At 37.9% G+C, this 14,759-nt stretch overlaps 1 protein-coding gene across 3 annotated transcripts in view; it reads right to left on the reverse strand.

Annotated features, from left to right (window-relative positions):
- LOC309503239 (neural cell adhesion molecule 2) overlaps positions 1-14,759 on the reverse strand; it is a 213,748-nt gene that overhangs the window by 42,979 nt on the left and 156,010 nt on the right. For all 3 annotated transcript variants that reach the window (XM_082175944.1, XM_082175943.1, XM_082175945.1), the window contains exons 5-7: positions 14,437-14,571; positions 6,523-6,640; positions 2,284-2,444 (exon numbers count right to left, since the gene is read on the reverse strand). In XM_082175944.1, the coding sequence (XP_082032070.1) occupies positions 2,284-2,444; positions 6,523-6,640; positions 14,437-14,571 (414 nt within the window). The remainder of the gene's footprint in view (positions 1-2,283; positions 2,445-6,522; positions 6,641-14,436; positions 14,572-14,759) is intronic.

A 14,759-nucleotide genomic window follows, 5' to 3' on the forward strand; every position in this document is an offset into this window, starting at 1 on the left:
CATGCTGATCACACGTGACATCACAACAACTTCTGGGTGATGAGGCACAGTGATGGGGGAAAAAAGCACCTCATGTGAAAAATGTTGCCTGGCCTTGACCTAAAATCAACACTTGCACAGTAATCATCCTGACAAAGCCTGGCATTTTCCTCATTAAACACTAGTTTGTGGCTTCATTTTCAAATTATTTATATGACTATGTTTAGGTAGCAACAACTGTCTCCTCTCATTTCAAAATCTGAACACTAATTTGACAGAACAGCAAACACACTTATAGACTACCTTCACACTACCAACACACTCAATTATATTTTTTTGTACAGCTATTCACATTTTTGTTTTAAAGTCCCCCTGTGGTGAAAATCAAGTTTTTAATGTTGTTTATATGTCTATGTGGTGTTTTTAATATGCTTTAAGACAAACCATGTGCAAATTCATAAGTCAACACCATTGCTTTCTGAGTATTTTCTCCTTAAAACTGCGGTGAACCAAAGACAATCTCAAAAACGTGGTTTGAAAATTGACCCTTCGCTAAGCCACGCCCGAAAACCGCCACAGGCCAATCGTGGCTTAGCAACCGTAACTAGGCGCAGGAGGTCTGGCAAGCTTTCGAGCGAGGGAAACTTGCCAAAGCGTTGTGCGTATGGATTGTGCAAATCTGATACCCGGTATCCTAAAAGTTTGGACAGGGGGGTGGAATTTCCCGAACCTAAAACCCAAGGGGAGAAATTCCGGGATGACAGGATTAACAAAAACACCTACGTTTGCTCCACGACGTGTGAGCAGTAGCCTGGCGCGCTAAAAATATAAGCGGGAGGAATGTTATCATTGCAAAGTGGTCAGGCTAATGTATTGTGTTTATTCCACAAGGTTTATGGATAAGCTGTTTGATTTATAATTATTATATTATTTTCAAATTTCACTCACCCTGCTGTGCATGCACATAGCTGTTCCTCAATTTGTGTGTTTCCCATTTGAATGGTCAGCGTACGAGACGGCTGCTGCTTGCGCTGGGACCTATAGGCTTTAGCTTCAATTTTGATTAAATTATTCTCTAATCGGTTGCATATTATGTCGTGGATATATCCCTCGAATGCATACTGCAGTCCCCTTTGTCTTGCTCTCTCAGATATTTCACCTGTTCGCCAAAAATGACTAATTATCTCCTTGGGAATGTCTGACACCGGTGCATTCATACTGTAATAGACGTGCCAGGCGCGAAAGCTTGTCAGGCGTAGCAACCGTAACCAAGGAGGGCGGGGCTTAGCGAAGGGTCAATTGCTGGTGTTTCTGACGTCACAAACTACCTTGTAACCAATCACCTCAATGTTCCTTCGAACAAGCAGGGGAGTCGTGAGAGAAGCCAGGTTATCCCGGTATATGTTTTTGTAAATATGAAAAATCTGGTAAATTTAGCGTTCTATAATTAGAGGGCAGACTGAGATGGCGAATGGGAACATAGTTTGTGTAACATTAGCAACACATTATTATCTATTTGATAGTGCAGCAAAAGGCTAATCATATTAATTATCGTTATGTGTCTGACGTAGTAAAGAGCGATACCAATGTGCAGCGTTTACCTCAGTAAGTTGTCCAAGTTAATCTGTGAGTGGAGGAAGGGCTAGTTAGCATATTCACGCTGTCACACGGAAGAAAACACGGAGAACATAAAAGTAAGTGATTACGCGTTTATTTATAGTGAGATCTGCCGCGGAAGCCAGCGAATTTATGCGCAGGCAGTATAAAAATAAAGAGGGTGTGAAAAAAGAGAGCAGGGTTTTTAAACATTTATGGTACAAACCCTCATGTTATGCTTGTATGAGCTGTCACTGTAATACTTATGAGCTCTCACACATCACTGTCCTTCCACTGACTACCTTTCGCAACTGTCTTGATAACTTCGGGTATGTAACATTTTTGAATGACTCCTATGAGTGCAGAATTGTGACGAATGTTGCTCTAGTCTAGAGTGACATAAAAGTCGCATGAATTCAAATATGACTGTTCAGACTGAGGTCGTATTGCAAAACATCTGACCTGTATCGGATTTAGTATCACATATGGAAGTGGCCCATATCAGAATTGAAAAGATCAGATTCCTTGTGGTTTGTGCTGTTCACACTGCCATGACAAAAAACAGATCTGAGTCACATGTGAGAAAATAAATAAATAAATCAGATTTGGGTTACATTTGCCTGCAGCCTGAATGTAGCCACATTTTGACAGGTAACATCCTATTTAACGGATGCAGAGTTATATAACTCAATAAAAAGGAGTTCTCACCGAAAACCTTGAGAAACAGTTCATGCTCAACTTCTCCCGCCTTGTTAGAGGCCTTGCAGGTGTAGGAGCCCCCGTCGTCCTGCTGAATGTTTCGAACTGTGAGCGTTGTACCTCGAGCTCTCATTACATACCGCTCCGATTCCTGGAGCTGCACTCCCTTCCTGACAAACCACACATACACAACACATGTCAGTCGAACAAAGCCTAAATTCTCAACACTGTGGTTTTATTCATATTGCAGGATGAAAATGTCTCCGACAAGACAATCAAAAAAATATTGCATAATGTAGATGAAGGAAGCAAAGAAACGCCAGGTGATGGGTTATTCATCATAGATGGAGATGCAACATTTCAGAATATTCTGTTATGTTACATTCAATATACATCCTGTATAGGTATGCCGCCGAGGTGGAGACAGGATAATGAAATATTTTTTGGGAGAAGATTACAGCACGGCTTCAGACTGTCATAATGTTAGGAGAGGAATGAGCGGAAATGAAATCTATTTAAAGCAGAGAGACCTGTGTGGCTACAGGAAATGGGGAGAAGGGAATCAAATCATGCTCTTTCTGGCTATACACAGAGACACAAACAGATGGACGCTCAAAATCAGGTAGCTGAGCTATCTATCTATCTATCTATCTATCTATCTATCTATCTATCTATCTATCTATCTATCTATCTATCTATCTATCTATCTATCTATCTATCTATCTATCTATCTATCTATCTATCTATCTATCTATCTATCTATCTATCTATCTATCTATCTATCTATCTATCTATCTATCTCTGTATATACATATACATTTCTGTATACATACATTTCTGTAGAGAAATGTATAAATATATGAAAAAAATGTTTTTTTCATCTATCTATCTATCTATCTATCTATCTATCTATCTATCTATCTATCTATCTATCTATCTATCTATCTATCTATCTATCTATCTATCTATCTATCTATCTATCTATCTATCTATCTATCTATCTATCTATCTATCTATCTATCCATCCATCTAGGCTTCAAATGTATGTGTGACTGGTTCATTTGAATCTTTTCTCTGGTTCATAATTTATATAACAAACAATGTAAATAGTATCTATCTAAAATCTAAGATCTTCTATCGCCCTATAATCCATTGCGCTCTTGAAGATCACTAAATTCAAGGCTTTTGGTCATACCTAGGATATCCAGAACCACCAAAGGAGGGAGAGCATTTTCACATTTGGCTCCAAAACTCTGGAATAGTCTTCCTGATACTGTTCGTTGCTCAGACTCGCTCTCCCAGTTTAAAACTAGATTAAAGTCGCATTTCTTCAGCCAGGCATTCATATAATCCTACAGTTCAAACTACAATCCGGCCTCTAGCTCATAAATGCCAGAGGAGAACTGGCCCCCGACTGAGCCTGGGTTCTCCCAAGTTTTTTTTTTTTCTCCATTAGGTCACCTGATGGAGCTTTAGGACACCATTAGGTCACTTGATGGAGTTTTTCGGTTCCTTGCCACTGTTGCCTTTGGCTTGCTCAGTTGGGGATATTTTGGGGATATTTAATTTAATTTTATCAATCAATAAATTCCTCTTGAAACAAACTTTGTTGTATTATTTTAATTTAATACTGTGAAGCTGCTTTGATACAATCTGTATTGTGAAAAGCGCTATACAAATAAACTTGACTTGACTTAAAATATATTTACAAACTGTAAATGGATCAACCTATTTTAAAAAATCTGTTTTTGTTTATGCAACATTTTGTTTAAGTAGAAGTTTGGTTTAATGACTATATGTAATATATATTTTTTAAATGTTTTAGGGCTGTCAGTCAATATTTTATTTTATTTTAATATTATTTAATAATAAAATATATGTTTGTGTGTCACGTTCAGTTTAGTTTTGAGTGTGTACTTTGATTTTGACTTTTACTTTGAGTGTGTTTTTATCTGTCACATGTTTCTTTGTTCAGTTTCCCGCTACTCATCCGTCTCCTTGGTTACCGTCATTATTAGTTTCCCTGCCTGTTACCTGATTCTTGAGTGTTACTATTAAAGTGTTGTTTGGATTTCATCTTCTGAGTCTTCAGCCTGTTCCTGAGTACACCACACCGTTACAATGTGTCACTGGTGCATTTGACCCTTTTAAGCACTTTTTTCATTAATTTAGAAGTAAATTAAAGAGCCGTGGTGTAACAAATATTCTATAAAGTGAGGTAACCAAAACAGCATGTAAAATAAAACAGATAGTTTTAGTTGGATAGATAGTTGGAATTTGTTTTCCAGGTAAATGATTAAAATCTAAGAGTATAATTCGTTTACAGAAAATCTTTCATGTTAACAGGCCAAATAAATGTTTTAAGTGAATATCAGCAGCATTCCTCACTGTTCACAAAACAAGTTGGTTAGGGGCAGTTTACATGACACCGTTTTCAACTAAAAACATTTTGGCCGTTCATTTAAACAAAGATCGTTTTGACAATCGTGTAGTCTGTACGCGGAAAACTCAAAGGGAAAACTTTTCCGTTTTAAGCATATCATTGTCGTGTAAACGTACCCTTAGGCAGTATTAAGTATCATATTTTAATTTATACAACAAATATTTAAAATTACACAAAACTATTTAGACCTTTAACTCTACTGGAATACATTTATTTATAGCTTTTTCCCAGAATATACTTTACTATCTCCACAATCCTTTTTTTTTTTGGCTCCATCACACATGCACACACAAAATTAAATGAAACTATCAGGTTTTAGCAAGCATAATGTAATTGATGGTGGTTTTGTAATGTCCCAATGTATCAGTGAGTGGTTTGGTTAGGCTCATTCATTTAAGGTCAACGTGAGAATGCTCGGCAGGGATTGGTTTCATCACGTTCATTCTCATCTGAGCCGGAGGTAATTACAGTGATTGAGAGCCTGTAATCAACACATTGTGCTGCTGTCACTCAAAGCCCGCACATTAAGGATGGAATAAATGTGTCCGTTCTCTGTTATCACAGCTCTTTCTTGGCTGCGCTACCCCCGTTCCTGTTCCCCAATTTCTGCTTCCTCGGTGACACCTTAATTCATGAAAACTTTTGTTTTCTGAGAAAAAAAAATAGTTTTTGTTTTTGCAACATTTTAGTAATTTTTTATGAAAAACAGAAGGCGAGGTTAAAGGGTTAGTTCAAGCAAAAAAAAAAAAAAAAAAAGACAAACAAAGAATTGTCATCAATTACTCACCCTCATGTCGTTCCAAACCTGTACGACTTTCGTACATCTTCGAAACACAAATGAAGATCTTTAAATTAAATCTGAAAGATTTCTGTCCCTCCATTGACAGTCCACGACTACCCATAGCTTCAAAAAGTTAATGAAGAGAGTAAAACTAATCCATATGAATCAAACAGTTATTCCAAATTTTCTTAAGAGACACGATCGCTTCATACACATGATGAACAGATTGAATTTAGGGTTTTATTCACATATAAACATTGATCAGCAAACATAAACAGAAGCTCAACCGTACTTGCTTGACGTGCAAGAACAAACTTCATTGGTTCTTGCGGAAGCTAAAACGTGCTGTGTATCACATGAGAATGAACTTCATTTGGTTCTCGCACATCAAGCAAGCATGCTTGAGCTTCTGTTTACTGATGTGTGGGTTTGATGAATGTTTATATGTGAATAAAAGCATAAATTCAATCTGTTCATCATATCAAGTGATCGTGTCTTCAGAAAATTTGGACTAAACCGCTGAATTCATATGGATTAGTTTTACGATCTCTTTATGAACTGTTTGAAGCGTCAAAGTGCTATTTGTGTAGCTGTCAAAAGAGAGACTGATAGCGCTCAGATTTAATTTAAATATCTTCATTTATGTTTTGAAGATGAACTAAAGTCTTACGGGTTTGGAAAGTCATGAGGGTGAGTAAATTAATACATAATTTTCATTTTAGGGAGAACTAACCCTTAAAATCAATTATATAAAGTAATTGAAATGTTTTAGGGCTGTCAATCAATTATTTTAATATTATTTCTAAATAAAAATAAATTATATAGACTTAAATAATAATGTAAATAATAATTGAATAATATTTTAATAATTATATATTACAATTATATTTAACTGCAAAAAGTCCCCCTATACAGATCATTCAAAAACACACCATTATTGTAGCAAACAAAAGCAAAAGTGACAAAAAGTGTCTTTAGATGTCTATATATTTTAGTTTATGGCGGTGATGCTGATAAGTCATACCTGTGCCAGGTAACATCCGGTTCAGGTGAGCCATATGCCCGGCAGGTGAAGGTCACAGACTCTCCATAGTCTGCAGTGGCGTTGAAGGACTGCTGAGGTACAGAGACAACCGGTGGAACTGTTTGACAGAGAAAAATATGATATGGTGTTTCTGTCTGTCACCAATGAATTATACAAATACACAAACTTAACTTGTCATTTCAAATTTTGAAGTGTGAAATCTCTTGGTGGATTTAAGTGTCAAGTGTCAAATGTTTAAGTGTCAACAAATACTTATTCAAATGACATATTCATACACAAGCCATTAACATGTTCTCATGTTCACTTCCTGGGAAATAGTGGTTGACAGCATGTGGCAGTCATTGAGCTAAATTAATGCTTGAATGCTGTTTTCTTAAGAAGCAAGATGTAAATCGCCCCATACAATGTCCAGTCATGCTGAAAACAGCTGTTTTAGAGTGTATGACAACACTAATGCTGTTTTATCCTGTAATGTAGTGAGTTTTCATTTATATTCCAACACACACACAGGCACAGCAGTTGATAGAACTAACTCTATTCACTCACCTTCATCTCCAGCGCATACAGATCATCAACAACGTGATCACACTCAAAATGCCCCGTCACAAGCCAGAAACAGAATGAATAAATACATCAGCCACCCTCTGTCTCTGAATCAATATGTCCTGAGCTGTCTACTTAATTATATAGTAAAGGGTCAACTGAGAAAAACCTCGGGTCAAACAAGAGGTCAACCTGGATGACCTCAAACAAACTTCCACTAACAATCTCAGTTTTTCAGACTTTATATTCATGAGAAAAATCGACTTATCTTCGTAAAGTGACTGTTTACAGCTGAAAGTATGTGTGTGTGTGTGTGTGTGTGTGCCTATTAAAGCTCTATATGTGCACTCCAAGATCAGGCAGATATAGTGATTTTCATTGGCGGAGTCTATTATTGGTGTGTGCAATGATTTGAGTGAGAATTTTTATATTTCCATCTCTGCAGAGAACTGGAAGGTGATAAAGTAATTTCAGACTGAACCTAACCCAATTTTGACTCATTCAGAAATTACTCTGCCTTGCCCTTCAGAATGAGGTAATTCACCTGAGAAGGACCGGTGTTCAAATAGTTTCAATAATAGCCAGCAATGTTCTTCTGCAAACTTCCAACACCGGTTTTTAAATACAGCATTTTTGTTCCCTTTTCCAATTTTCTGGTTTAGGGAATGGATGGACCCATCGTGTCTGGAAAAAGGCATAATTTTGAGTTGTGACTGGTTTCAAGACATAACACAATTTAATGGAGTGTGCGCCGGGGTAAAAAGATTAGATTAAATGGATGTTTTATTCATGGTCACTTTCAGCCTGACTTGGCAGTATATTAACACATCGCTCTCATCCTCTATTAGAAATCATATACGCACACACTATTTGCTTTTCCCCTGGCACATTATGGGTCATTCATTAGGTAAACCCAAACTGCTGACAGCCAAGTTCAAATTAATGCCACGATTGTTTTGCCATTTGCCATTTGTCTTCAGTCCATCCATGGCACGCATTACTCCCGCAAGGGCACTTTGAAGAAGAATGAGCGTGTTTTTGTTGATGAGATGACAGCCGTGGAGGTCCTGATGGGAATCATCATCATTACGGATATGGTTCAATCTCAAACCTCTATTCAAACCATTCAAAACCAACTATTCAAACTCAGCATGCTTTGACCAATCTCCAGGGTTAAATAGACAGTCCTACAATTGAGCTGGTGGTAATGAGGGTGTCTTTGTGAGTGGGCAGCTCAAAGATCGCACAGGGCACTGCAGACTTGTCGGTTTCTATCTTTTCTCTGACTTTGATTGTGGTTTCCCCCCCATTATCATAGCGATAGTTAACTTATCATACTGTTTCACACTTGACATTCTGTCTTCGGCAAAACACTAGAACCAGAATAAAAGTAGCATAAAATTTACCCATTTGACTTGTGCACTATATTACAAGTCTAAAATCACACAATAGCTTTATTCGAGAAAGAAACAAAATAGAACATTGCTATTTTTCTCTTATTGATTTATGAATGTGTCAAAGAGAGCAAGGGTGGAAGTCAAGATTGATTCATTCACGAATCAAAAATGATTTGTGGAAGTTCAACTCACTGTCACAGAGGACCACTGGAGATGAAGCTTATCAATGACTAACAACTTTAAAGGTGCAGTAAGAGATTTCTGAGAAATGCTGTTGAAAGTGGATCAGACTGAGCATAACAACACACTTGTAGCCAATCAGCAGTAGGGGGCGTGTCCACTCATGATGGGGGAGGAGAGAGAGCAAGAAGAGGGAGATTTGAAGAAAGACTGTGAAAAGAGAGATGGCTGAGAGACAAAAGAGAAAAGGTCTGATGAATATCCATGGAAAAAAGAAGGGTTATGACCAGGTAAGAGCTTTAGGACCTGCATTAATATTAGAAAAGCTATCCAGCCCAGGAGAGACCTAAGCAGAAAGGCCTGAAAATGGATGCCGAGGTTGTGTTGTTTCTACTCCATACGTGAGTAACATTGGTTTTGCTATTTTTTTTTTTTACAAAAGATAGGCTGTTGATGTAATGTTAGCTATAGTAACAGGGCAGTTTTGAGTGTCATGTTTGTCTGGAGCTGGTGAGCTGCTGGTGAATAACAATGAACTCTTGCTCTTTTGTGTACTGTTTGATCATCCTTGTTGTTCGTCATCATCTCTTTATTTTCTGCAAAGCATTATTTTGCTGTGCTTCAGCTATAAAGTGACATCCCCACATTGCGTGTTCATGCATTTTGGGGGCAGAGCAATGAAGGGAGGTTTGAGTTGATTTAAAATATCAAAAGTGTTTCTCAGAAATCTTGAAGTTGGATCTTGAATTTGGTCAGTTTCTCACACGAAGTATGACTTCAGAACACTTTCACACAAGTTGAATGGACTATTTTTTAAGTTTTCTTGCCTTTTGTAAGGTTAAAACATTCAGTCCCCATTCATTGTAACTGTTTGAAAAAAGTGACACGCACAGTCTTCAGAATTTATAAAAAAAAATTGTGTGTGTGTGTTACATGGAAGAAAGTCAGTCATGGGTTTGAAATGCCTTAAGGGTGAGTAAATGAGTGCAGAATTTTAATTTCTCAGTGAAATATCCTTTTAAATTTGCACACACACTGTGGAACTCTGGTAAGAGTCAGAGGAAACAGAGGCGCACACACACACACACACACACACACACACACACACACACACACACACACACACACACACACACACACACACACACACACACACACACACACACACACACACACACACACACAGCACTGGGCTATCATGCACCGAAATGGTTTCAACAAGATTATCATTGAATTTCTTGCCAATCGATGCCTATTTTCCAAAGGCAGTAATCTAATTTAACCTATTCCCAGATACGCATGCCCAACTGAAACAGCTCTGCTAATGTGAGACACAATTGGGCATTAAGACATCAAATCAAGCCAGCAAACCATCTGATACAGACTGAATTGACCTTTAGTATCAACAACTACATGCTTTCAAAGGCTAATAATCCAGTTATAAATAAAATGACTATAAAGCAGTTCTTTTGAAGGACAGTAAGAACACTTATGAGTCAGAAATGACAAAACATCTTGTAGGAAAGAAAACCACTGTGATCTCTTTAATATCTTAATTGTTCCTCTGAGACAATAGAGTAACTGCTGCTTAAGCTTCCTGCTTCTTAATTTTTCTCATCGGAATAGAAAACAATCATCTCACCAATGGATCATTTATACTGTAGTTGTAGATGAGATCTCAACAATGTTTCAAATTGTGTACAGATTGACCAAGAAACATCTAATTAAAGCTCTCTGATAATTGTCAAATTATTTGTGCTACACTACAGTTAAAAAGTTTAGCATCAGTAAGATTTCTTTTAAAATAAATTAATACTTTGATTCAGTAAGGACACATTCAATTGACCAGTGAGACAATTTTGTTTTGTTGTAATTAATTATGTCTTTACTATTTGAAATTAAGAAAAATCCTGAAAAAAACATGCATCACAGTTTCCACAAAAATATTAAGCAATACACCATTGAAAAGAAGATAAAGCAACTATTCTGAGCAATGAAAAGCCATGAAAGTTTCCATAATGTCCCTGATATATCTACAGTGCAGGAAATAATTATTTGATCGCCTGCTGATTTTGTTAGTTTACAAACTTACAAAGAAATGAAGGGTCTATCATTTTTATGGTAGGTATATTTTAACGGATAGAGACAGAATATCAACCAAAAAATCCCAAAAACACACACATTATATAAAGGTTATAAATTGATTAGCATTTGATCGCGTAAAATAAGTATTTGATCGCCTACCAACCAGCAAGAATTCTGCCTCCCACAGATTGGTTGTGCCCATGTGGAACACAGATTAGCCCTGTCACTTTAAGAAAGTATTCCTAATATCAGCTAGTTATGTGTATAAAATAAACCTGTCCACAGCATCTGTATCTTCCATCCCAACCTCTCCACCACCATGGGCAATACCAAAGAGCTGTCAAATGTCAGAGACCAGATTGTAGACCTGCACAAGGCTGGAATAGACTACAAGACCATCAGCAAGAAGCTTGGTGAGAAGGAGACAACTGCTGGTGCCATTATTCGGAAATGGAAGAAATACAAAATAACCACCAATCACCCTCGGTCTGGAGCTCCATGCAAGATCTCGCCTCAGGATGATCATGAGAAAGGTGAGGGATCAGCCCAGAACTACACGGGAGGAGCTTGTGAATGATCTCAAGGCAGTTGGGACCACAGCCAAGCAAACCATTGGTAACACGCTACACCGCAATGGATTGAAATCCTGCAGCGCTCGCAAGGTCCCCCTGCTCAAGAAGGCACATGTACAGGCCCGTCTGAAGTTTGCCAATGAACATCTAATGATTCAGAGAAGGCTTGGGAGAAAGTGCTATGATCAGGTGAGACCAAAATTTAGCTCTTTGACATCAACTCAACTCGCCGTGTTTGGAGGGAGAGAAATGCTGACTATGACCCCAAGAACACTATCCCTGCGGTCAAGCACAGAGGTGGAAACATTATGCTTTTGGGCTGTTTCTCTGCTAAGGGTACAGGCAGTGGCGGATTTAGCAAATCGGGGGCCCAAGGCGAAGGTAGGCTATGGGCCCCTCCCCATCCAATCTTTAAAAGAGAACGAAAAAAATATGTACCGACTGAATGGTGGATAGGCAGGTAAAGCTAATCTACGGGGAAGTAAAGGTTAGAGAGGAGAAAAAAAACGCCCCCTTTAAATCCTGCATACACTTCTTTACTCCTAAACAGAAACATGTTACAATGTTTACATGGTACAATTTCTGGTAGGCTAAGCTATGTATTTATTTATTTTTTTTTATTTTTTTTTTGCTTTACAAATTTCACCATTTCGATTCAATTCTTGTGATTTGATTCAATATTGACTCATTTGGATAAATATTAGGTAACGTTTCACAAGATAGGCATTACTTTTTCTCAAGAAAAAAAGCCCTATCAGCTGGTATAATTTAAGGTTAAAATAAGTAATATAGTACACATATTTAGCCAAATACTCTCTATAGCTCTTTTTTTCTAGCCAATTAAATGGCTTTCCTGAGGTAAATTTTATGTGACGATTGTTCTCCAGCTGTTTTACCTCTTTCCGCGGTTGAAAAACATACATTTCGGTAAGTTATACTGTATCTTTCAACATTGTTAATTCGTGTTTATTTACTATTAGCTAGAGATTATCAGTTCACGTGCCGCTATAGGAATCTGTCACGTCACATTAAAACGGCAAAAACGGTATTTATTGTTTGAATTTCGTAATAGAATTGACAGAATCTGAGAGCTGAGATTTTTTTTAAATATCATGATTCAATTAAACTGCTCAGTTTTGTCTGTCGATCTCCGTGTCCTCTTTGCTTCACGATTTTTCAGTGCATTGGACGTTGTTGTTCCTGATCTGTATCCCAACAGTAGCCGTAAAAAAGTTTGTCATTTTTGGCAGCGTTCCCAAATAACGTTACTTATCAGCGTCTTTTCACTTTTTTCTTTTATTTGAGCCGCTTGGGTAACTTCGAAACTTAAAATTTTCGCGTTTAGACTCGTCTTGCTCTGTTTGTGTATTTCCCAGTCCTCCTGTTACTGCGTGTTGTTTATCTTTCGCGCCGCGCACCTTTACAGACTTTTTTGCTTTCCTCCGGCTTCCTCCTTTTTTTCAGCACCGCTTGGATAGCTAGCCTCGCTTCATTTTTACTCTGTCTACTACTCTGTCTGTCAATCACTTCTTTTTCTCCATCAGTTTTTTGGCACAGCCTTGTCACTTTCGCAGATGCTCAGTAAGTGAGATAATGGAATAGTCCAATGTAGTGAGGCGGGGGGCCCCCTCCTGTCTGCGACACTAATGATTTGATGCCATTTTTCGCAAATGGAGTTTTAGAAATATATAATAAAAAAATAAAAACCTTAAGCATAAGTTAATAGGGCATTTTGGGGGCCCCAAGGTAGCTCGGGGCCCAAGGCAATTGCCGACCTTTGCCTAATGGTAAAGTCCGCCCCTGGGTACAGGACGACTTCACCGTATTGAGGGGACGGGGCCAATGAACAGGTCATGTACTGTCAAATCTTGGACGAGAACAGCCAAGAAACCTTAAGGATTTAGAGAGTATCTGTAAAGAGGAGTGGACCAAAACCCCTTTCTGAGATGTGTGCAAACCTTGTGACCAACTACAAGAAACGTCTTACCTCTGTGCTTGCCTACTAAGGCATGTTTGCTTGGGGATCAAATACTTATTTCACGCACTGAAATGCAAATCAATTTACAACCTTTATATAATGTGTTTTTTTCTGGATTTTTTGGTTGATATTCTGTCCGTTAAAATAAACCTACCATAAAAATTATAGACCCTTCATTTCTTTGTAAGTGGGCGAACTTACAAAATCAGCAGGGGATCAAATAATTATTTCCCCCACTGTATGTACACCAATTATAGTGAAAATAATCCATGTGACAACTTCAAATAAAAGTGTGATTTCCAACACCAATAACAACCGCAAACACAATATTAAAAATAAATTCCAGTGTCACTTGTTTATGCAAACTAATTGAATGAAAACTCCTGCTTAGGAAATCCTCTCTACTTCTTGAACAGTAATTTTCATTCCATTTCTATTCATATCTATATTAACAAACACACATAATGAAGGGTCCAAAGAAAAACTAAGCTCTCTGCAGCTTTACTCACACATTAAAGCCACAGGATATTACAGAGATGCTGTTTAGTATGGCCTGGGCATTTCAAAGTCATCTCAAAGTGTCCAACAACAAACGTCCAGCAAATGCGTCTAACTTCGAAAAGATCAAAACAAAACGTCTCCTAGAGGACAAAGACATATTAATTTTGTATTCCCTATCTAACACTTATCTGACCAGGGGCTTCTGAACAGCCCCGCAGAGTGGCATTTATTTTATGTCGGCCTCTGATATGTGTTGTCATGTCGGCAGGATTATCGGTCATGCCTCATTGAGCACCATGATTGGATCAGCAAGGAAAATTTCAGAAGTAAACTAAACAGACACCCGTTCATGTTCGCTATCATTGGATTATACAAGGACATGCAGACAGGGTGATGTCACTGTGCCGTTTCCTTCCTATCAGAGCGAACAGGGCTAATGTCATTGAGATAACAGGATACGCACGGCTTTCGTCTGAAAGATAGGGCTGGAATGACTTTATGTTTAAAGGAATAGCTCACCTAAAAATTGTGATTATTATTATAATGTAATAATTAAACTGACAGATCTCAAAAAAAGACTACTGGATCCTACAGCTTCTTACATCCCTGTGTGCTGAACATATCTTCCCAAACTCACCGTTAACCACCAGGATGATGTCCCGGAAGTCAATCTCTCCCCTGGCCTCGACTCTGGCCTCGCAGCGATACACTCCTTCATCTGCTTTAGTTACTCTCTGGACTTGCAGATTGTTGTTTTGTAAGAGTTGAAATTCTGGAGAACAAAATATTAGATGGTGTTAATGACAGGCTAATTTTGCCTTCAAAGGAGCTATTGCTGGCAGAAATGACATTTACATAAAACGCCAATTTTTTTTTAACTAATATGCTTGTTAACACTTGTCAACACTGAGTCGTGAAAGGGAATAACATTTTAAAAGTCTTACAGTGAAAGTAGGCCTT

The sequence above is a fragment of the Leuciscus leuciscus genome (assembly GCF_965113295.1).
Source record: "Leuciscus leuciscus genome assembly, chromosome: 7".
NCBI classification, from domain to species: domain Eukaryota; kingdom Metazoa; phylum Chordata; class Actinopteri; order Cypriniformes; family Leuciscidae; genus Leuciscus; species Leuciscus leuciscus.